The 22799-nt window shown below is 46.9% G+C and overlaps 1 protein-coding gene across 1 annotated transcript in view; it reads left to right on the forward strand.

The window, feature by feature from the left end:
* Best3 (bestrophin 3) overlaps window positions 1-17229 on the forward strand; it is a 39220-nt gene extending 21991 nt beyond the window's left edge. The window contains exons 6-8 of the mRNA XM_028759073.1: window positions 2436-2516; window positions 3741-3892; window positions 15460-17229. Coding sequence (XP_028614906.1) covers window positions 2436-2516; window positions 3741-3892; window positions 15460-16372 — 1146 coding nt within the window. The 3' untranslated portion in view covers window positions 16373-17229. The remainder of the gene's footprint in view (window positions 1-2435; window positions 2517-3740; window positions 3893-15459) is intronic.
* The last annotated feature ends 5570 nt before the right edge of the window (window positions 17230-22799 follow it).

The raw sequence follows: 22799 nt of genomic DNA on the forward strand, positions 1-22799 counted from the left end.
AAATGTCCAAATACTTGGCCTTGCAAACAGTCACATGTGGTCAGGCCTTTGGGTTGGGACAGACTCCTGCAAGTAGTGCTTCTTACATTGGCTTGGTTCTTCGTAAGTACATTGGCATTTTAAATCACACTCCAATGACAAACAGCATGTCCTTTCAAATGACAACAATGTTTTTAACCAGATGGCAGGGATTCATAATCATTTTTACTCACTTCCTCAGAGCGAGAAAGAGCAAGAGAGAAGGGTTCTGTTAGACAGAAAAGTGAGCCTTACCCCTTTCAACACAGTCGCCACGGCTGACCCAGGTGCTCACCCAAGCTAACACCCTGGCCCATTGTTCGGTTTTGTCCTTTGTCACTGTGCCGAGCTTCTTTATTGTCTGCCTGTGTCCGTGCTAAGTGCTCAGCTGAACCACAAAGAGATTAGTGGCTCCTTTTTTTCTGGCGAAGACGTCTAAATTCCTTTTCTCTAAAACCCATTTTTAAAAACACACAAACGGGGCTGTGTTCAAGATAAGCCAGTGTGATAAAAGTACAATTCCCACTGCCTCCGTTTCCAAAGAACTGCTCTCTCCAAAGTGTAGGAAACACATCTTGATCTCTCCTACCGAGAATGTGGCCCCCCCAGGAAAGTAATCCTCATGACATAGCTTAGTGCACAGAGATGTCATTTTGACTATGAAATATAGTCTGCAATAACATATACAAGACTGATGCTATGAGTGTGAGAAACAGGGACATAGCAGAAATATTTTTAGGGCTGGGATAGTGGCCCATTTAGTTTAAGCAAAACCTTGAGCAAGAAGAGAAAGACAGCCCTCACAACACAGTGAAGGACCGGCACAGCTCCTCCGAGACTTCCTCCTTCCACGAGGTGTCTGCTGTAACTCTCTGCTTCTCCACCTTGCCCATGCTCTGACAGTTTCTGGGAGCTTACTTCAGTGCTATTGCCTGGGTCTGCCCTCACTCTGAGTAAATCGGAGTATCTGGGGAAGGGAGCCAGGCATCTGGTTTGCTGGGAGCGTGTTTTGTTTTGCTTGCTTATTTTTGTTCCGTTGAACTTCAGGGAGAGATTCCCATGTACAGTGGAGGATAGGAATACAGCGAGGTGTTTTAGCCTAAATCCTAAAAGTCAAGAGGGTAATATTTCTTAATTTTTTTTAAACTCTGTGTGTGTGTAGTGTGGTACATGCATGTGAGTGTGTATCCTTCTTAAAGTATGTAGAGGCCAGAGTACAAGGATGAGTGTCTGCCTCTCCCCCCACTTCTTTTTTTTTTTTTTTTTTTTTTTTTGGTTTTTTTCGAGACAGGGTTTCTCTTTGTAGCCTTGGCTGTCCGGGAACTCACTCTGTAGACCAGGCTAGCCTTGAACTCAGAAATCCGCCTGCCTCTGCCTCCCAAGTGCTGGGATTAAAGGCATGGGCCACCACCGCCCGGCCCTCCCCCAACTTCTTTCTCTCTGCCTATTGCCTTGAAAACAGGGTTTTTCACTCCATGGGCAGCTTACCATTTCACTAAATTGGCTGGCCAGAGGACTCTCAGAATACACCCGTCTTCATCCCTGCATTCTGGTGTTACAAGTATGCCCAGCCAAGCCTGGCTTTTTACATGGGTGCCGGGGGTTTGAACTCAGGATCCTGGGTTTGCAGCTTAAGCACTCTTACTACTGAGTCACCTCTCTAATCCCAAGAGGATAGAGTTTCTACCACATGGTCTCAGAATCTAGAAATTAATGAAGCATAAGCATACGCACATGCACACACAAGCACGCACGCAAGTAAAAAAAAAATCAAAGAAAATTGTTCAAAAAGGTTATATTGGACAGCTAAGGCCCGTGTTTAAAAGGCCATTCCATTCAGGAACGTGGTAAGAATATTTAATATTGACCAAATATTAGATGATATATCTAACCAGAAACCAACTAGATGTTCTCCCAGAAGGAGAACTAACTTATTAGCTAAGGTTAAATCTTCTGTGTGACACCAGAGGAGCCTCCAGTTCCAGCTTGCCTCTAGCCTTCAGGTGTAGTCACTTAACAGTTATGTCTTACAACAGATACTGTCTTTTTATTGCTTTTAATTTGTCTTTTGATGCTGTTTCACCACACGGTTATCCACTGGGCTTTTACAGACGCTTGAAAGTTCAGACAACGTCAGTGCCTCGCATGTAGCTAATGGCCCTGAGGTATTCACTGGTTCGCTTTGGCTCCACAGAACCCCTGGCATCCCTGGAGTAGGGCAGCACCATCTAGATAAGCAGAGCAGGGCCTATGAAGGGGCTCACTTGCTGGTAAACATCTATAGAATAGCCCACTACCCCGTAGGCTGCATATTTTAAAACTGACTGTGAACAATCAACTACGGCAGGGGTGAACTTCAAGCTCCTTCTCCGTCTTCACACGCGCTGCTCTCAATCACCCTGTGTTCTCAACTGCAGGTTGCCGAGCAGCTGATCAACCCTTTCGGGGAAGATGACGATGACTTTGAAACAAACTGGTGCATTGACAGAAACCTGCAGGTTAGAGGAACTCTTCTGTCCTTTGTGAACCATAACCGTAAATCACGTGTACACCGAGTCTGGATGCAGGTTCCCACACTCTCGCTCGAGAGCTCAGCCAAACACTGCATTGAGCCTTTTGGGAACCTGCAATGTTCCGGATCTCATCTCTGTCGAAGTTAAGTTGCCTTTCCCTGTGAGGAGTGGTCTGTATAATCTGCCCTCTCCCATCCGGTACAGAGCCCGGTTTTAATTCATCCTCTTGCCTTCTTTGTCCTCTGGAGAGATCGGCAGTGGCATAGACTGGTATCCGGACATAATCTATGTCCATTCCTGAGCACAACCCACCAGCTCCCAGTAATCAGACATGCAAGGAGGGGGCCTAAGCTGCACGGGCTTCTTTCTCACACATCCAGTCGTGAATGGAGCTCCTTACCCCACCCTAGCCGCTCACGAAGGCAGGAGGGGATTCTCTTTCTTGGGAGGGCTCCCTTCAGAACCTGTGTCTGAAGGCTTCACCCATTGGTCTGTTTGAAGCCCTGCCAGTCTGTCAGGGAGGAAGCATAATATTTCCCTCTCCGTCAAAACTAGATTCCCAGAGGCTTAATAGTTTATCTGTCACTTTGTCTAAGCCAAGGCAGAGAGGCAGTTACCGCGGCACAGGTCTGTTGACACACACAGATGTAGCCAGGCCTAGTGGCATATGCCTGTGACCTCAGGACTAGGTAGGATGAGAAAGGAGAATTGCATGTTCAAAAGTAGCTGGAGATACAGGCTGAGACCCTGTTTCAAAGAAAGAGAGGAAGGGGGTGGGGGCTGAAGTTAGGGCATACAGGAAGCGGAAGAAGGTAGAGGTGGTGTGTGGGATCGCAGAAGGAAGGACTGAGAATGTTCATCTCTGTACTGCCCGGGCGTTGAATGGTGGCTGTCAGGGAGCCGCCAAGATGGCACTGTATCTGGAAGAAAAAAAAAAAGCCATGAGAAAGGAACCTTGCAGATGACACAAAGCTCCACACTGGGGCATGTGGACAGAGGGTGAGCAGGGGGTACACAGTCCCACAGCTCACTTACACTGGTGCCGGCGTTCTTAGACAGGAAAGAACACGTACACCCCTTCCCACAGAGACCCGGATGCAGCGAGTCTGTCTTTGGGCTTTCCTGATTTCTCTCAGACCCCGCCCTGTTCCCCACCTCCCATCCGGCTTGAAGCTCCTCCCACCTAAGCTGTTCTAACACTGATTCCAGGTCTCTCTTCTGGCTGTGGATGAAATGCACATGAGCTTACCCAAGATGAAGAAAGACATTTACTGGGACGACTCTGCTGCCCGGCCGCCATACACACTGGCAGCTGCCGATTACTGCATACCCTCCTTCCTGGGCTCAACAATCCAAATGGGGTGAGCATGGTTTTAAAAACCCTTTGATATTTTGGAGAACTTTAAAAATGTACTCTGTGTGTGTGTGTGTGTGTGTGTGTGTGTGTGTGTGTGTGTGATAGGCATGTGTCACGTGGCACATGTGGAGGTCAGAGAGCAGCTGTGAAGGGTCAGCTCTCTTGGTCCATGTCTATACAGAGTCCCGGGATCACTCAGATCATCGGGTTTACACACCCACGTGGTACAGACATGGTTGTTTCCGAGGCTATCTCTAAGCTGAGTTCCATACGTATATACAATGAAATATAATCTATATTCACCCTCAACTTCCCCAAAACATCCGCCTTCCAACTTCATTGTTTTTTCTTTCTTCCTTCTCCTCTTCCAAGTCTAATTAATGCTGCCGATATGTGTTCTAGAATATGGCAAACACATCAGGGACTACATCCTCAATAAAGGATGATTCTCCCTCTCACGGCTCAACAGTAAGGGGTGGGGCCTTAGAAGCAACCACCACTCCACCCCGACCCGGGCCATCCGTGCTGCAATCCAGGCCGGCTTTACCTTATACAGGTCTCACGATTTTTGAAGCTAGTGTACCCTCCCCTGCTCCAGCCGTGTCCTGGCCCCGGGACTGCGCATGTGCAGATATCTAGCCTCCATCCTCTGCCTGTAAAGCTTCTGCTCTGACATCTCCAAATCCTCATTAGCAATGGTTTGTGTGCACTCTTGTTCCAAAAGGGCCTCTGGAGCCATGAGCCCTTTAAAACCCAAAGCAAAAATACCAGAAGTGGCATTTTGGGAGTTGTGGTAAACAACGAGAGAGAGTCAGGGACAGGAGAGTGATATAGGTGCCCTCCTTACAGAAGGTTGCCCACAATAACACAGCCTTGTTTCCAAGGCTGGAGTCTTCCATCCTTCCAGGCCAGTGCCTTCCTCCTTCCCCCAGTCTATCACTCAGTCTTGAGGAAGGCAGTTGCCCGCTGCTGGCCTTCCTCAGCAAACCCAGTTCCTTCTCAGCCACAGAACGACACAGCCACCTAGCAAGCCTCTGAGTTTCCAAAATCAATAACAGGTTTCTCTGTGAGAATGCTTTTAGATAATTAAATATGCTTTGTCCCTCCATGGAAGAACACAATGTATCTGAAGCCCTGTCACAGGGAGTAAAGGAGCCGGCACCAGAACCAGAGCCAGAGTCTGGGAATCTGCCCGACACTCTGTGCCCGTCCTAATGCCCACTTAGTTGTTTCTGCATGCCCCTTCCAGGAGGGCATTAAACAGGGGTCCAGGAAGGTCACCTGAAAGAGAGTGGGGGAACACAGACAGACACAAAGAATGACGATTTGTCTATTGTCTGATCAAACCGTAATTTTTACTTTTTCACACAGGGGTTATATACACAAAAAGGCAGGATGTGGGGAAGGAGATGACACCGGAGTGTGGGTGTTCAGGGGGAGTACAGACATCTTTCAGAACAGGGTATCGGCTGGGTGAAGGTTCAGGGGATATGTCACTATGACTCCGCCTATGAATCACTTGTCCTTATCTGAGTTGGTACTGTCCACCAAGGCTACTCAAAGTCTATGACTATCCACAAGACCTTTGACTACTTGTTCTCATCCAGGCTGGTAAATTTCCACCAAAGCTGCCTGTTTACAATGTCTTATAGCTATCTGTTTCAGTGTTTTTTCACAGAGACACAAGACTGTGTTAGCAAGCTGACTTAGGCCTATTGCTGATTTTAGGCCTTCAGTGTATAAGCAGGGCTGCCCCTGACATCTGCATAGTGGTTAAGATTATTGAAGGGGATGCAAGAATTTTGTTTGATCCACGTATTTGCCCTGGTTATAATTTTGCCAACTCCTGTGTTCCTCAAACAGAATTAAATTATTCTTCCTATTCCTAAATTTGGAAACTAGACAGTCGACAAGATCCTTTGAAAGACAATGCCTCTTCCAACAGATGCTGGGGAATAATAAATGAGCTTATAACCATAAAATACTGTAGACATGGTTACAGAATACTATCACTATTATCAGTCAGGCCTTTGATTTGTGGATTCCAGACTGAGGCACAGAATGACTAAATAAATCTAAATTCTCTTTCATATCAAGTCAACTGTAGGGACAGAAAATAAAACAAACGAGAAAAAAGCAGAAGATATAATACTTAAAACTGCAGAAAAAAATTTATCAGTTGTCAAAGAGAAGGCCTTTCATCAAAATGGCTGACTTATCTGCCTGGTGGGGAGGGCCACAGGGATGAGCCAACGGAAGCGAGCGTGGAAGGGTGGGAGGAGGGACAATGGACGCAGGACCCTGAGAGGTCCAGCTGAACTCTGCTAGAACCGACTAATCAAAGAAACCACTAGACAACCGCTCACCTGCTCTGACTTTTCTGCAGGAGTGAGGGACACTGAAGGGAAACTTCACACTCCAGAGAACTTCCCTGTGGGATCACAGGCTACAGATGAGGCCTTCACAGAACCACCTTTGTGCACAGTGACTGCTGATGCTTCCTGTGGTTGTAGCACTTAATGTTTCTAGTCACCTGAGACAGAAAAGCAAACTCAAACCAACGGACCTAAAAATTAGCCTGACTCTATGGCTTCGGGGAATGTGAGGGGTTCTGGGTTGTCTAATCTTTCCCTTCCTGTTCTGAGCCTCTCTCCCAAGCCTCTCCTCCTCAAGAAGGCAGCTAGCCGCTCCAAGCCTATTACCTCCCTAATCCCAATGGAAAGGAGGACTGGGGTGACGGATCAGAAGTAGGTAAAGCACTTACCATGCAAGCAGAAGGATTTCCCGCTCCCAAAGACACATAAAGACAGACACAGAATGCACACCTATAATCCCAATGTGCCCGTGGCAAAATAGGAAACAGAAGAATCTCGGGCAGCTCTAGAGCCAGCTAGGCCGGTGTACACAGCTGTGAGGGACAGTCTCATGAAGTGGTAAGACCAGCACTCTAGACTGTCCTCTGACCTCCACATGCATGCTGTGGTATGTGTGCACATGAGCGCATATACACATGAGTGCGCGTGTGCACACACACACACACACACACACAGAATCTGAATGAAGTACCCAAATCAGAAAGATTTAATAATCAGTAATAGTTGTTGTATAACCCCCAATCTCCATTGGGCAAGCCAGCCCATGAACTAATTGAACAATGAAAAAGTGTTCTTCCATGTTTGAAATCTCCCCGTTATCTTACCTGAGACCAGTTCAGCTAAGCGCTTAGTTCGTCCTTTTGTCCTGATGTGAGACACTACTGTTTTAATGAAGGCACCTTTCTGTTAGTTTAACCACGAAGACACTGTCAACACAAGATGAAGAAACCTTCTGAAACCAGCCAAAAGAACTGTCCACAAAACGCACATGAAAACATACCCAAACCCTAAATGAACATGGGTCCTGGCAGTACGGTAATAAAGGTTTACAGCCAGGTCTGTAATCCCAGCACTTGAGGAGTTAAGGCCAGTCTGTGGCTATAAAGAAAGGAGACCCAGTCTTAAAACATTGATCAATTAACTAACCAATTAATTAATGAGAAAGTAACACTTATAAAACAAGATATGCCCCTAGTGTTACACACACACACATATATATTACAAGATTGTATAAATATATGATGGGGATTGTGGCACTGTAAACACGCTTAGAAGTTCTGCTGGAAAGATAAGTAGAGCGTCATTATTTTCAATACAAACAATAAAATTTTCCAAAATAAGTCTTAAATTTCTCCATTTCTAGCTAGAAGGAATTTTTTTTTTGCTTTGTTTTGTTTTTGTTTTGCAAGACAGGGTTTCTCTGTGTAGCCCTGGCTGTCCTGGAACTCACTCTGTAGACCAGGCTGGCCTCGAACTCAGAAATCCGCCTGCCTCTGCCTCCCAAGTGCTGGGATTAAAGGCGTGCACCACCACTGCCCAGTGAGAAGGAATTCTTAGAAGACTAGGCTATCTCTCCTCTCTCCTAAGTAGTTCCTTTCACCACACATGTATATGTAGTATATGTGTGTGTGTGTTCACGTGTGTGTGTATGCATAGGTATGTATGTGTCTATTTAAAAATAGAATGAGAATGCTTTTATCTTCATGTGACACCATCATGAGTCACTCTAGGATTCCATTTTTATTCCCTGATGTTACCCGAGACACCAGTGTTGGAGATGAGGAGGAATACAGTGTGTGCAATTAAAGACCTGACGTCTCATAGCTCCCTTTAATCCTGTCATGAAAATCAAAACACCCAACAGAAAAAAGCAGCAGTAATCCCTCGAGAGCTTTAGAATGCCAACAAGCTGTCCACTGTGACAGACAGCTCCAACCTCGAGAAATGGAGCCCACGGCGTCTCAGCAGTGCTTCTTCTCTGCCCAACTGACCTTCAGCATGCTCACCCATGTGCGTGCAGACAGCTCACCGCTCCGTTAAATAACACGCCACTCTTCTGTACATTTGCGGTAATCTTCTAGAAGGATCCATGTGGCGAAAGGATCTGCTTAGTAGACAGGAGGAAAGCCTAGTCTGCTAAGTATTCCTTCTAGTTAGAAATGGAACATTTTAAGACTTATTTTGGAAAACTCCATCATTTGTGTTGAAAATGATGACTCTCTACTTATCTTTCCGGCAGAACTTCTAAGCCTGTTTACCATGCCAGGATCCCCATCTTACATTTATACAAACTTACACAATGCACACAAAGTATTCAAGCTGGTATGATAGATAATACTAATTCAAATACACGGAAACACACATTGTATCAAGCAAAGGTCTTGCTAGAGTTCATTAATTTTTTTTTCATTAAGTGTCTTTCTAGCCAGGTTTTTTTCAGTCATTTCTTAGCTGATATGTTCAAATAGTTTATTTTATCTTTATAAGAAAATACATAGTCTGGCAGATACAATGGCATGCTTATGTTATAAACCACTAAGAATAGCTTAAGTTCTAAATCACTAACTTCCTCAAAAATGTACTCTTGGCATATTGACTTCCTTTCCCCTAATGGACCGGAAAGGAAGGAGTGGCCAGCCTCCCAAAGAGATAATGTACACTAAGTTCATCTCATCACTGCCACAGGGACTCTTCCGCCTGCCAACAAGGGGTCACCTTAGGTGCTCAGTTCTCACCTTTAAATAGTATCAGGTGTGCACGGCTTAATTGTCTTTGCCAAGAGAACGTCTGCAGAATACAAAAGTATTTGGGGAGGGAGGGGGCGAGGGAGGCTGGGCCATAGTGCCTCCGTCAAGCCGTGGGAACCGTGACATCATAGCCGAGGTGGTATCCTGAAGTTAGATGAGCCTTAGGAAAGGTGTGGGAGACCAACTTTGTCACAACTCTCGGTCCGAGCTCTCAAATAAGTCACAAAGAGGTGGTGGGAAGGTGGAGGTTCTAGAACGGTTTCTAGCCTGAGTGACTCCCAAGATGCCCCGCACGTAGGACCTGTCCACCAGGAGGCTGGGTGGACACATTATGGTCATTAACTTTTCCTCATAACCTGTTGCCTCCCAGTTCAGCACGAGGGTTATTCGTCCATTTGTTAATCTGTACTTACAGCTTTGTCTGTCATTCCGACATGCATGAGATTTAAAACAAGTGTTCCCCTCTTATGGGTTTGGTAGCCCTGTTGCCTATGTCCGACTGCTCCTCAGCACGTGCCTCTGCCCTGAGAGACTCTCAGGCTCCTCACCAGCTCCTGCCAGTGTAGCCTTCCGACTCTGAGAGCGCCACAGTTTTAAAACAATCAAGCTGACGTGGGAACTAGAACTCCCCATATTAAGTCCCATTTCTCCTAAGCTCATTTCTATTATGTCAAGACGACTTTTTATTATTTGAGTTTAAATTCTCAAAACACTATTTCAAATGTGGAACAAAGAAAGGCCAGTGAGGTGGAGTTTGCTCTCTCAACTTCCCAAAGCTCTGTAATTACACCGTTACACTAGTGAGGACAGACTTGCTTCGAAAACAGAACAGAACACATTAAGTCTTCCACGTCATTCGTTAGGGGCCTGTTCTGGTCTTTATACATCAGACACATACTAAGCGGGCACTGTGCTGTGGCCCTCGGAAGCCAGGCTCTTGCCTTCCTTGTTATAGTAACACTGGATGGAGATTGTTCTGCACCCTGAGCGAGCTTCTCTAGAGTCGACACTGTCTAGGCCCTTAGTGCTTGTGTCTCTAGGTGTTCAATGGATGTTTTTAAATGCCGGGTCTTGTTATTCTTTTTCAACATTGGCTATGAAACTAGCTTCCACTTAGACATCTCGCGGCTCTGCAGCATGCCTTCCTTCCTTCCTTCCTTCCTTCTATATTTCTTTCAAAAGCAGTCTGCATGGGACAGACAACCTTGCTCACTCCCACGTGTCCTGCATCTGTGTGTGGGTGACTTAAAGAGGTGACAATGTCTAGCAGATGACAGAAAAAAAAAATAATCCTGAAAGGCCAGGGCAGGACAGAGCTGTCTCCTAGCTCCCGTCATGTAGTCAGCCCTGGCCTCCTGCCCTGATTCTCCCAGCTTCTGCCAGCCCTTGTACACCCTCTCCACACACAGCCAGTGCTCCAGTCTGTTAACTAGCTGCTAAGTCATCCTATCTAAGGTTTTCAACTGTCTGGGGAAGCTCTCTACTGCAGTGACAGTTTTTAAAGAACTCTTTCAAAAAAGAGAAAGGCCTTTACTGTTGAGCCTTCTTGCCCCTTCTCTGGCCCCCGGAGACTGCTTCTGAGAGTTGCCAGTGACTGACAGAATTCTTTTCACAGCGTTTGTTCTCCAAAGTTCTCTGACATATAGCCACCCTTTCAACTCCTGAGCAACATAAAAAGGCAGGTAAAAATGTCATCGTTACCAGTTTGCCGTGTGTGGTGTCGAGACACAGAGCTAGTGTCTTACCTGGGTGGCAGCATGCTGCCCCTCAAGTTCACAGAGTCCTTTGTCCTACTTGAAACAACTCTTTCTTTCCACCTCTCTAAACTGGTGACTACATAGCACCTTCTGGGAATGTCCTCCTGTGTCTAATTGCCTGCCTGTCTCAATTCAAATGAGTTCTGGAATACAAACTGGCTGTTTCAGCTGACCATCCCTGACACAAAGTTACAAAATGGGAGTGTTCCTAGCATGTGCTTCAACATTGGGGCCTCTGGCATGTGCGAAAAATACACTTTAAAAATTAAATGAAGCCGGGCAGTGGTGGCACATGCCTTTAATCTCAGCACTTGGGAGGCAGAGGCAGGCGGACTTCTGAGTTTGAGGCCAGCCTGGTCTACAGAGTGAGTTCCAGGACAGCCAGGACTACACAGAGAAACTCTGTCTCGAAAAACCAAAAAAAAAATAAAAATTAAAATTAAATGAAGGTGCAGATATATTCAATCCCCAACATGTCAGCAACCAGGTATGTACAGTAGTATCATCCCAGTACTTGGAAAGTAGAAACAAGAGGATACATTTGAAGTCTCTCTACATAATGAGATCGAGAGTGACTTAAATACACTGGACTTTGTCTCATTTATTTTTTAGCATACCCTCTAATCTTTGGGCCATTCCATTCTTAAACTGAGTTTCTACAGATCAGAACATCAAAACACATCGTACATAAACACATACACTATACACACTAGACATATAGATACACATACACATGTCAATCACACAAGAACATCAAAACCTCTGGCTTTTAGAGAAAGGAGGAGATGGTAGGCATTGAGTGTCAAAAGGCCATTCATTCTGTAATACTGAGGAGTTGTGCAGCCGCTCTGTCCTGACACAAGGACCTTGGGGACACCTCTCATTACTTCATCATGAGGTCCGTGAGACCCCAAGTATCCTTCCCAGGCCCAGTTTGAGGCTGGAGGTGTGGACCCCTTCCAAGGCGCGTTTCCTACCCTACACACACATCAGCATTGCTGTTCACGTAGCCTTTCTAGTGCAGGCAATAGCAAAACCAGACAGTTTCAGCCTGGAAGACAAAGCCCAAACCCTCACAGCCACCTGAAGACTGGCATCCTGGCCAGGACCAACATCATCCATTTCACACCAACTCAAAAGCAGGCTAATTCCCACTCCCTTGTTCGTCCCAAGTCACCGATTTCTCGGGAAATGTCCTGCCTGTTCTTCATCTATGCAGGTCTAATTCTTTGTTTAAAAAAAAAAAAATTGCTGGTACAAAAACTCAATTTCAAATGTAGATGTTTATACCCATGCCTTCTCCCTCCTTTAAAATTGTACCATATAAAGTATGTGATAACAAAGTGTTCGTGGTTGAGGCTCGATAAAGTTAGCCATAAAATTTAGCAGGTAAATCTTGTGTATCTACACCACAGTCTCATGAGGCAGAAAAGTATAATATGGCGGGTTTCCTTGGCAGGTCTAGTGTGGATCAGCTAATGGACCTTTTCCCAGTCGGCTCACTTACATATCTGGTTTTTTCCTGTTTAACCTAGGGGCGTATTGTGATTGCTGTGGGTGAGTGTACCTCTCCACAACATTAGTGTACAGATGGGGCTTTTGTTCTTTTTTTATATATATATACTTGCTTGGTGTGTATGTGTGTGTATGAGTGTGTATGTGTGTATAAAATGTGTCTATGTGTGTAGTGTGTATGTGTATGTATTTGAATGTGTATATGTGTATGTATGTGTATGAATAGGTATCAATGTGTGTATATATGTGTATGTATATTTGTGTTTGTGTATACATGTGTGTGTGTTGAGCATACGTAGGCCTTTGTGTATATGTGGAGTCACAAGATGACTTACCAATACCTGTTCTGTCCTTCTACCACATGGGTTCCAGAGATCAAACTCTGCTCATCAAGATAGGTGGCAAATACCCTTACCCATTGAGCCATCTTGCCGGTCCATGTTGCTTTGTTTTGTTTATTTGATTTTTCCTTTTGAGTCACAAAGTTCTGAAACAATATTAATACAGATTTTGTTCTAGAAGACCATGACCCTCTGTCTGGGAGGCACGTTGTTAAGGGGAGACAAACCAAATGAATTGTCAGTGTCCCAAGAGGAGAGCGTATGTCTGTCCCATAAAGAGTGTGCCAGCGTGACCTTGTGTTCTCAGAGCACCTCCAGTGTGGCAGTCGTAGTGAGTGGCTGTATCTGCCACTCCTCCGTGTCCTCCCCAGCTAAGTAGATTGCTGTAAAGCGTGACTAATTAGGTCCTGTGAGCTGACCTAATGAAACCCAACCAGCAGGGTCACCGGGGCCACCAAAGCATGAGTCTGCATCTCCCAAGGGATGATGTAACAGGATCCGCACTGGCTGCGGAGGGAGGGCCAGGAGACTATCCGATAGCCAAGGACACTGCTGGGGCTTCGGGATAACAGCATGCGGCTGTAATCGAGCCCCGTCCCAGGACACTTAGCTGGGCGACCCTCTCATCCATCTTTTATTCATAAGCACAGGAGCACATTTTCTCTGTCAGTTCTCTATGTGCTCTCACCTGCATCCCATCAGCCTTTTCCTGCGTGTCGCAGAAGGCATCCTGTCACCGTGGGTGTGATCACCGGCTCTGGACTGGGACAGCACAGTTGCTGCTGCTCCCTGAGCCAGCGCGAGCCATTTGTCACTTCAGGGCAAGTGTCCCAAGTTGTTCTTCAAACCCAATTAAGGCTGAAGCTGACAGAGACATGGGACAACCCTTGACCTGAAGCGGGGGTAGACCTCACTGTCCAAGGGCTTCCTTGCCTCATTTGCATATTTTATTGAATCCTTGAAGGGAATTGAAAAGAGTAGACATGTCATCCCAACACGTCACCCCACAACTTATATGTCAGCATTTCCATGGGGAATGCTTAGCCGAGGAAAATCCATCAAACCTACCCGGGGACCCCAACCACAGAGGGAGCCCACCTCACCTCCGTACGACCTATCCATGATGTTCTGACCCCCCTCCCTGAGCCCTGACTGAGAAGCTGAAGTATCAAACATTCGCCAGACATTAGCTCAGCACACATACACCACATAAGCAGTATGAAGGTCAGAAGACAACCTTCTAGTGTCCTTTCCCTTGGGTTCTTGAGATCAAGCTCAGGTTGCCAGGCACTAAGCACTGAGCCATCCCACCAGTCCTTGAAGTCACTTGAGTTTAGCTATGACCCATTATTTTTTTTTTATAAGGGGAGGGGAATGATGGGTCCTGAGGAAGTCTGTCTTTATTTCAACTCTAATAAAAAGAAAAAAATGCACAGCGTACACTAACGTTCAAGTTGCTAGGTCAGTAATTTTCAAAGTGTGATCCGGAAAGCCCCAGAGGTCACCAAGACTCCAGAAGAGAGTCCATGTGGGTAAAACTATTTTCCTCCTAACACCATGGTGCCGTTCCTTCGTGTTCATGCCTTTATACGTTTATGAAAAGCCCCTCTGGTCTGCTCTTTTGCTTCCACTGGTTTCAATTACACTGAGTCAACCACAGCCCAAAGATATTAAGTTGGAGGTTACGGAAACAACTCGTAGATCGTAAAATGTGTGTCACTCTGACAGTGCAGGGATATGTGGGGCTCTGACAGCACCCCATCTGGCTGTGAGCCACCCCCTCTGTCCGGTGTATCTGCGGTACGCGCCCTACCTGCCCCTAACTCCCTACCTAGCTCAGTTATCAGATCGACATCGGTACCTGCATGCTTGTGGTCAGAAAGATACCTTAATTTATTTTTCTGCTTAACAATAACCTACAAGAGTAACAGCACTGATAGTTTTGGGCTCTGTCTAAGAGGTGTGTCCCTTACGTGAAAAGTTCTTGATTAATGAAAAAAAAAAGTATGCCGTTTATTAATAGGGACAAGGATGAATCTACCCATGATATTGAAAAGAATGAAAATATTGTGAGAATGAAAAGAGAACCCACGATAGTTTTGCTGTCATGCTCAATGCTGCAAACGTTACGGAAAGATAGACAAGATGGCTCGGCTGGTACAAATAGACTTGCCACAGAAGCCTGACCACCCGAGTTGGATCCCTGGAACCCACACCCCGGAGGGAAAGAACTGACTCCCACAAGCTGGCCTCATCGGAGGGCACTCCGCAATTATGCCATGACACATGTGTGCCCACACTCACAACACACGCACCATACACAGAGACACATAGTAATAACATTTCTTTAGCTTAAAAGCTATCTAGCCACATAGCCAAGTGTGGTACTGCATGCCTGTAGTCCCAAAACTTGGGAAGTGGAGATAGCAGGATTAGAAGTTCAAAACATCCTAGTCAGTATAGCCTGGAATACATGAGACTCTGTCTCTAAATAAGTAAGTTATAGCCGTGAGCGGTACATGTTTAGCTAAGATAGGAAAGGCAGCCCATCCACAGTCTGGTATATATCTGGGAATCCACTGGTGAACTTGGGATGTAGCTTTCAGAGATAAGGGGAGACGTCTATTCAGTGGAATTTTCTAGAGGCGACTAGATATAAGATGACGTCATCACTTCACTCTTAATGGACCATGTGCTCATACATTCTTTCCCTCTACGCTTCCTCAGTTATCATTTTGACTGTGTAAGCGGCAGTCGCCACGACTCACCTTTTAACTTTGTGACCGCCCACGTTCATCCTGCAGCTAATCTGTCTTCTGTCGTGTGCTTCCTTCAGGCTTTCCGGGTCCGACTTCCCCGCCGAGGACTGGCTTTGGAACTATGAGAAACATGGCCACCGCCACTCGGTGATCAGAAGGGTCAAGCGCTTCCTGAGTACCCACGAGCACCCCGGCAGCCCCAGGAGGAGGAGGAGTTTTGGCAGGCAGGCGAGCGACAGCTCCATGTTCTTTCCCCCAAGCCCAGCTCGGGATCTGCTGGATGTGCCCTCCCGGAACCCCCACCGAGGCTCACCTACCCGGAAGCAATCCCACTCCCAAGAGGGCAGCCCTAAGCTGCACTCCAGCATGGGCGAACTATCTACCATCAGGGAGACCAGCCGCACCAGCACGCTGCAGAGCCTGACCCCGCAGTCCAGTGTGAGGGCCTCCCCTACCAAAATGCCCCAGGTCCCCGAGGTCCTAATCACTGCAGCTGAAGCACCGGCGTTCTCAGCAGACAACCATCATCATGACTCCGCTACCTCCATCTTGAGCCTCGAGTTCACTGGGGTGCAGCCAAGCAAGCCTGAGCAGCAGGTAGAGCCCTCAGGGAAGGCGACACCAACTGGAGACCCCAATCCCCAGACTATTTCAGACGGTACTGAAAGAGACTTATTCAAGTTTGAGGAAGATCTAGATGATGATCGATTCCCCAAAAGGTGGAGCCTGCCAGAGTTTCGGGAGTCCAGGCATACCTCCCTGGGAAACTTAGGTCCGGATCCTGCGAGTACCGGGGATGCTCTTTTACTTGACACGGGAACATCCTCAGAGACCAACGGAATCCATCCTGGGACTGGCTCTGCAGTCTCTGCCGACATCCTGTACTTAATGGAAAACTTGGATAAAGAAACGGACATCCTGGAGTTTAACAACGAGCACCCCGAAGAATCCCCTAAGGAAACACCTCATCGCCCCAGGACCTGGTTCTAGCCCAGCTTCCTACTTTACATAAAGCAGTCCACACCAGTCTGGAAACAACCCCCAGGAACTGGCCAGCATTTAGAGAAATGATCCTACCGTACAAGCTACTCAGAACTCTGAAGGGCATTATGATCCTGCAAATCTCAAACACGTCCACGTTGTCTAGCACCAAGGGGCTTTCATGGAAGTTATACAGCCCAAAATGATTAGCATAACCAAATAAGGGATATCATATTCATGTATACACCTACATTTGATTAGCTTTGGAAAGAGCCATAACAGATCAGAGTTCAATCCCGTAGAAACAAAGGCCCGGACACAAAGGGTCCTGTTTCTTTCCGGGCTCCTTCCCGTACCTCTCGTTTTTTCTTTAACTACAGAGATGAGAGACAAACCATACCATGCCATGCCACGCCATCCCAGAAGCCGTTTTCTACTTATAGTTGTTCCGCTGACTTCCTGACCATCTCACGCCCACCTCTATAACTATTGTTACCGTCTTTCCGTAACCCTTAAATCCCTCAGCACCCGAAAGTTCCATTTCTCTTCAAGAACTATTTCATTCATTGTCTGATCTTCGTTTTTCTCTCTACCTCTTTACCCTCTTCCTCCATTTTCCTCTTCCCTTCTCACTGGGCTAGCTCCTCCCGTGACTCTAAGCTGTCCCCTTTTCCAACTCTGTCACTCAGTTCTTGTCACGTGTTCAAACTTTGAGCCACTGGTACTGGAATCTAACACACCCAGCCTCCAATGCTTCCAGCCTTGCTGGACTATCTTAAACCCTCTCCTCCTCCTCCTCTTCCTCCTCCTTCTCCTCCTGCTCCTCCTCCTCCTCCTGCTGCTGCTGCTCCTCCTCCTCCTCCTCTTTCTCCTCCTCCTGCTGCTGCTCCTCCTCCTCTTGCTGCTCCTCCTCCTCCTGCTGCTGCTGCTCCTCCTACTGCTGCTGCTCCTCTTGCTGCTCCTCCTCCTCCTGCTGCTGCTGCTCCTCCTTTTCCTGCCACTCCTCCTCCTCCTGCTGCTACTGCTGCTGCTGCTCCTCCTCCTCCTCTTCCTCCTCCTCCTCCTCCTCCTGCTTCTTCATCTTGGACACAGGAAAACAAAGCTAAGAGGATATGAAAACTGCATAGCCAAGTGCTTCACCACCAAAGGATGGCATGGATTGGATCTGCGGGACACAGTCCTAAGCGAAACCATCCCAATTTTGTCACAGCATGGGACCAGTCACTTTGTCTATCGATCCGGTTGTCTTAGGACATTAGAGCTTCATGGATTACAGGGTCCAGGACCGCACAATGAAAACAGAGTTGCCAACCGCCTTACAGAAGCCCTCGGGTTACGTTCTGCAGGCCCGCAGCTTTGGAAAGCTTTGCGTCCTCAGTGCTAGCCTTTCCGCCTGGCATGCCACGAACCTTGAGCTGTGGCTTCAGAAACAAGAAACTCTAATAGCAGTGACACTGAGTGGGTGTCTCCGTGCTCCTTGAAATCACGTCTGAAGTCCACAGATGAACTCCAAGTCCCTGAAGGAGACCAATGAGGTCAATGTCCCATTAGCTCCACTTTAAAGATGAAAGCAGACGTCAGAGAACTCATTTTCCTGAACCCAGCCAGGCTTATCTGGCTCAGGAGCCCACACTTCCTTACTATACCATGCTGTCTGTAAGGCCCTGAATCTGCTAGCACTTTGCCTCAGCTAGTCACAGGTTTGTGCCAAACCTCCCCAGCCCTGGAGACCTCTCTGGATCCTCCCTGCTCAGGACAACCGTCAGCCGCAGGGCAGAGCAGAGCTTCTGTCTTTGAGCCCTAGCCATTGGCCTTCACGTGTCATTACAGAAGAAAGCTGGCAAGAACCGCCTATTCCTTCCCCCATCACACAGTCCCAATGCGATGCGCTGTATTCTAACAAACGCATTCCCACAAGACCTCAAATCTCAACAGGCCTCGCAAGGGGCAAAAAGCAATGACCCCTTCATTAACTGGCTTTTCTTATAGGACTAGAATGCTTTGCTATTAGAAGAGACGCTGTGCGTAGATAGTTCTCTAAGTTGGTCCACACCGTTTTAGCTCCCAAGAAAGGACGGCAATCCCCAAAGCATGATGTACAGACAGGCTATGGGTTCAAGCCCCATTACCTCTCTAAAAGGCCAGAGCCCCAACCCTTCCCAGTCGCCACTGCCTTAGACATTTGCCCTGAGTACACATCTTGAGGGGGATGATAAGTCCCCCCGTCATCTTCTTCTCTTTGGTTCTATTGCTCAAATACAAATAACTGTCTACTTAGCCGCCTTTGAAGAATAGTGTTTCCATTCCTAAATCCAAAGTCATCAGCTGGACACAGAATAGTTTTATGAAGAGATGGGAAGGTGTGTTCACTTGTCTCTATTCCTCTGCATCTCTTCTGCACCTTTATTACTGAGAATCCTTTAAGTTCCTCTACATTTCTTCAAATTTTGAGATTGTCTCCGCCTTAGTTAAGGTTTCTATGGCTGTGATGAAACAGCATGACCCAAGAGCAAGCTGCGGAGGAAAGGTTTTTACTCGGCTTACACTTCCAGATCGATAGTCCATCACTGGAGGAAGTCAGGACAGGAACTCAAGCAGGGCTGGAACCTGGAGGCAGGAGCTGATGCAGAGGCCATGGAGGGGTGCTGCTTACTGGCTTGCTCCTCAAGGCTTGCTCAGCCTGCTTTCTTATAGAACCCAGGACCACCAGCCCAGGGATGGCACCACCCACAGTGGGCTGGGCCCTCTCCCACAGAACACTAACTGAGAAAATGTCTTGCAGCTGGATCTCATGGAGGCATTTCCTCAACAGAGGCTCCTTCCTCTCTGATGACTCTAGCTTGTGTCATGTTGACACAAAACCAGCCAGGACAACTGACCCCTTGTCAACTGGACACACAAGCACATCACTACTAAGCCTCAGCCCTTACTTTCTTATTCATCCCCCAAGACCTATAACTTTAAAAGTCTCACAGTCTACAAACTCAAACACATTAAATGTTCAGTTTCTTTAAAATATCTAATCTCTTACATCCAAGTCTCTTAACTGTGGGCTCCAGTAAAATACTTAACTTCAAGAGGGAAAAAAAAAATCAGGGCACAGTCACAATCAGAGCAAAGCAAAATCAAAATCCATCCACCCAATACCTGGGATCTCCCGGACTCCTTCAAAGGGCTTGGGTCACTTCTCCAGCTCTGCCCTCTGTAGCACACACACCTTGTCTTCTAGGCTCCGACTGGCTCTACTCCACTGCTGCTGCTGTTCTTGGTGGTCATCCCTTGGTACTGGCCATCTCTAAAACCACTGAGATCCCTTGCTGCAACTGGCTGCATGTTCACCAACAGCCTCTCTTCAGAGGCTCTCTTCCTGGTCCCAAGCCTCAGCTTCTTTGTGTAACCTTTTCAGTCCTAGGCCTTCAACTGCCACTGAGGCTGCACCTTCATTAATGGCCTCTCCCAGTGCCAACCTTCAGCTGCTTTGCAGGACCCCTTCGTCCCTTCAAAACCAGCACCACCTGGGTATTTCTTACACATTACCAAGTCTGGTTGCTTCCTTGGCTGCCTCTGGAACACAGCTTCTTTATGCACTCAGAAAACACTTCCCAGAAGGTTTCACCTCAGTGATGTTGGTTTCTTCTTAATCACTGCTAATTTCTTAGCCCCAACTAGCCAGCATCAATAGTCCCAGTAACACAAAGTTTTCACCTCAGTAGTTCTGGTATCTTGTTAATCACAGTGGATTCTTCAGCCCCAGCTGACCAGAACCACAGACTTAAATCAAAATAGCAAACGGTCCTGCTAGAGTTTTCAGTCTTCCCTCTGAAATGTCACAAGCCAGGCCTCCATCGTCTGCACTGCTCTCAACATTCTCATCCTCCAAGCTCCCACAGAACATCCCACTGAGCTCTCAACACTCAATGGCTTTTCTAGCCCAAAGTTCCAAAGTCCTTCCACAATCTTCCCCAAAACATGGTCAGGTCTGTCACAGTGACACCCCACTATACGGGTACCAATTTGTCTTAGGGTTTCTATTGCTGTGATGTAACACCATGATCAAAACACCAAGTTGAGGAAAGGGTTTATTCGGTTTACACTTCCAAATTAACAATCTATCACTGGGGGAAGTCAGGACAGGAACTCAAGCAGGGCGGGAACCTGAAGGCAGAAGCTGATTCAGAGGCCATGGAGGGATGCTGCTTAGTGGCTTGCTTCCTGTAGTTTCCTCAGCCTGCTTTCTTATAGAACCCAGGACCACTAACCCAAGGATGGCACCACCCACAATGGGCTGGGCCCTCCCCCACGCATCGCTAATTGAGAAAATGCCCTACAGCTGGATCTCCTGGAGGCGTTTCCTCAACGGAGTCTCCCTCCTCTCTGATGACTCTAGCTTGTGTCACGTTGACACGAAAAACCAGCCGACACAGGCTCCATTCTGTCCTCACACTTAAAACCGAATTGTGACTTGCTCAATGAGCCCAAATGAGCAAGTTTTCCATCCTAAAATGAGTTGTTATCCTGCATGGCCAGGGCTCCAAAATAAAAGGGATTTATCCTCTTCTGCCTGACTTTTCACCTGCCTAGATCATTTCTCCTGCGCTCTACCTCATAGACAGTCAAATGTCCCTTCGGTCTGACCAATCCGAGGACAGGCTTAGCCTAGTTGTGTTTTGACACGATCTGCATATCAGGGTGGCAGTGAAGCCAAGCCTTTGTGTATTTTCTCCCAGCTCCTAGGGACAGCTCTGCCCTGACTCTGGGGCTCAATCTCAATGTGTAAGAGCCCACCGACTTTTCCTCTCCTGTCCAAGCCTTGAGAGCTGCCTGGTCCCTGGATGTTCTGTCTCCTTCTTCATTGTCCCATTCTCACAGTCCACAGTTTCCATTACCCCAAGTATTCACTTTCAGCCTTGTTCAGTCAAGTGACCGAGAGCGTAGATTAAATGGAATAGGGAAATATAAAATTTACTGTCAGTACAAAGAAGATTCGATGAATCACTTCAGAAAAACTTCAGAAACTTGAACGAAGCCCTGTATGGTGGCATGTGCCCATAAGCCCAGCACTCAAGAGGCAGAGGCAGGAGCACTGAAAGTTCAAAGTCAACCAGGTCTATGTGATGTGTTCAAGGGCAGCCTGGGCTACGTAGCAAGATCTTACCTCTAAAATCCAAACCAAAACAAGCAAACGACAGCAAGGCATTGAGAAATAAAAAGGCAGGCAGGAAATCAAAGAGATACATGTCTTTCCGATCGCCAGATTCTCATCTAGAGAATCCGCTGCTCACTGGGCTTCACGGCCATTCTTAGCCATCACGGGAGCCTAAGGCAAACCTCAGATTGTCCTGTGTGACCAGCAAGCAGGACTGTGATCGGTGTTCCATGGATTTATCACAAACTTCTCACTATGGTGATCTGTTCTTCAGGGACCCCTTTTCCCTCGGGATTCTAATCTCTGTCATTTAGAAAGATTCCCTTCTGCCATTCACAGCATTAAGTCTCAAACTTAACTGTTTTGTCAGTCTCTTTGGACTTTTTTTTTCCTCTGATGATTCCCAGCTTCTACCATCTTCCTTCTTTCTGGCATTTCCTATCATTCCTTTATACATACACACACACACACATGTATACACATGCACACACACACACAGCATCCCAGGGCATATATGTTCCCCATCAAAATGTGGAACCAGATTTTAAAAAAAAAAATGATCGCAATTGTTCTTTCCACTGTGAGTACAGAAGATTTAGACCACTAAGTTCAAAGTTGGAAAGCTATCTTAGAACGTCTGCTCTCCCCAAAGCTGGTCCTTTATCAGTTAGAAGTAACACAAGAGTAAAACCAAACCCAACACCCAAAGCAAACTCAAATCAGAACCTAATCCACCTGCCTGTCCCTCCTCACAACCATCAACCTGGTCAACAGCAAACACTGATACCTGCGCACCCCATGGACATAACCAAGGACTTCCTTTTTGCCTGACTAGACTATCTCAGGCAGGGACCTCAAGTCTTCCCAGACTTTTGACCTCTGAACCCAGCTCTTAGGACAGTTGTCCTATCGATATGGCTGCTGAGTTACATAAAGACCAACTGAACAATATCAGGACTCTTTGACTGTACATCTTAACAAAATCCAGAAGGCCCCAATCTTCCGGCAAAGCTTTAGAACTGTAGTCCAACATGAATCCTTCACCGCATGATAAGCTGACCCTCAGCACCCCCGAATGTGCAGTCAGCATGTTCCTGGCTGTGGAAGTGGCAAATACCAAATTCCCTCCAAAAACCTCACATGACCCAGACCAGATGTTAAGTTCCTTTGCTTCTGAATTTTAGAAAATTTTGCCTCTCACCACAGGTGGGTTTGGCCCAATAGTGCCATGGAACCATCTTCTCTGAGCTTCTAATGTCAGGGCAATTGCCTGACAGAGATGAAGGGGAA

This window comes from Grammomys surdaster, unplaced genomic scaffold, assembly GCF_004785775.1.
Source record: "Grammomys surdaster isolate TR1022 unplaced genomic scaffold, NIH_TR_1.0 126271, whole genome shotgun sequence".
Classification (NCBI taxonomy): Eukaryota; Metazoa; Chordata; class Mammalia; order Rodentia; family Muridae; genus Grammomys; species Grammomys surdaster.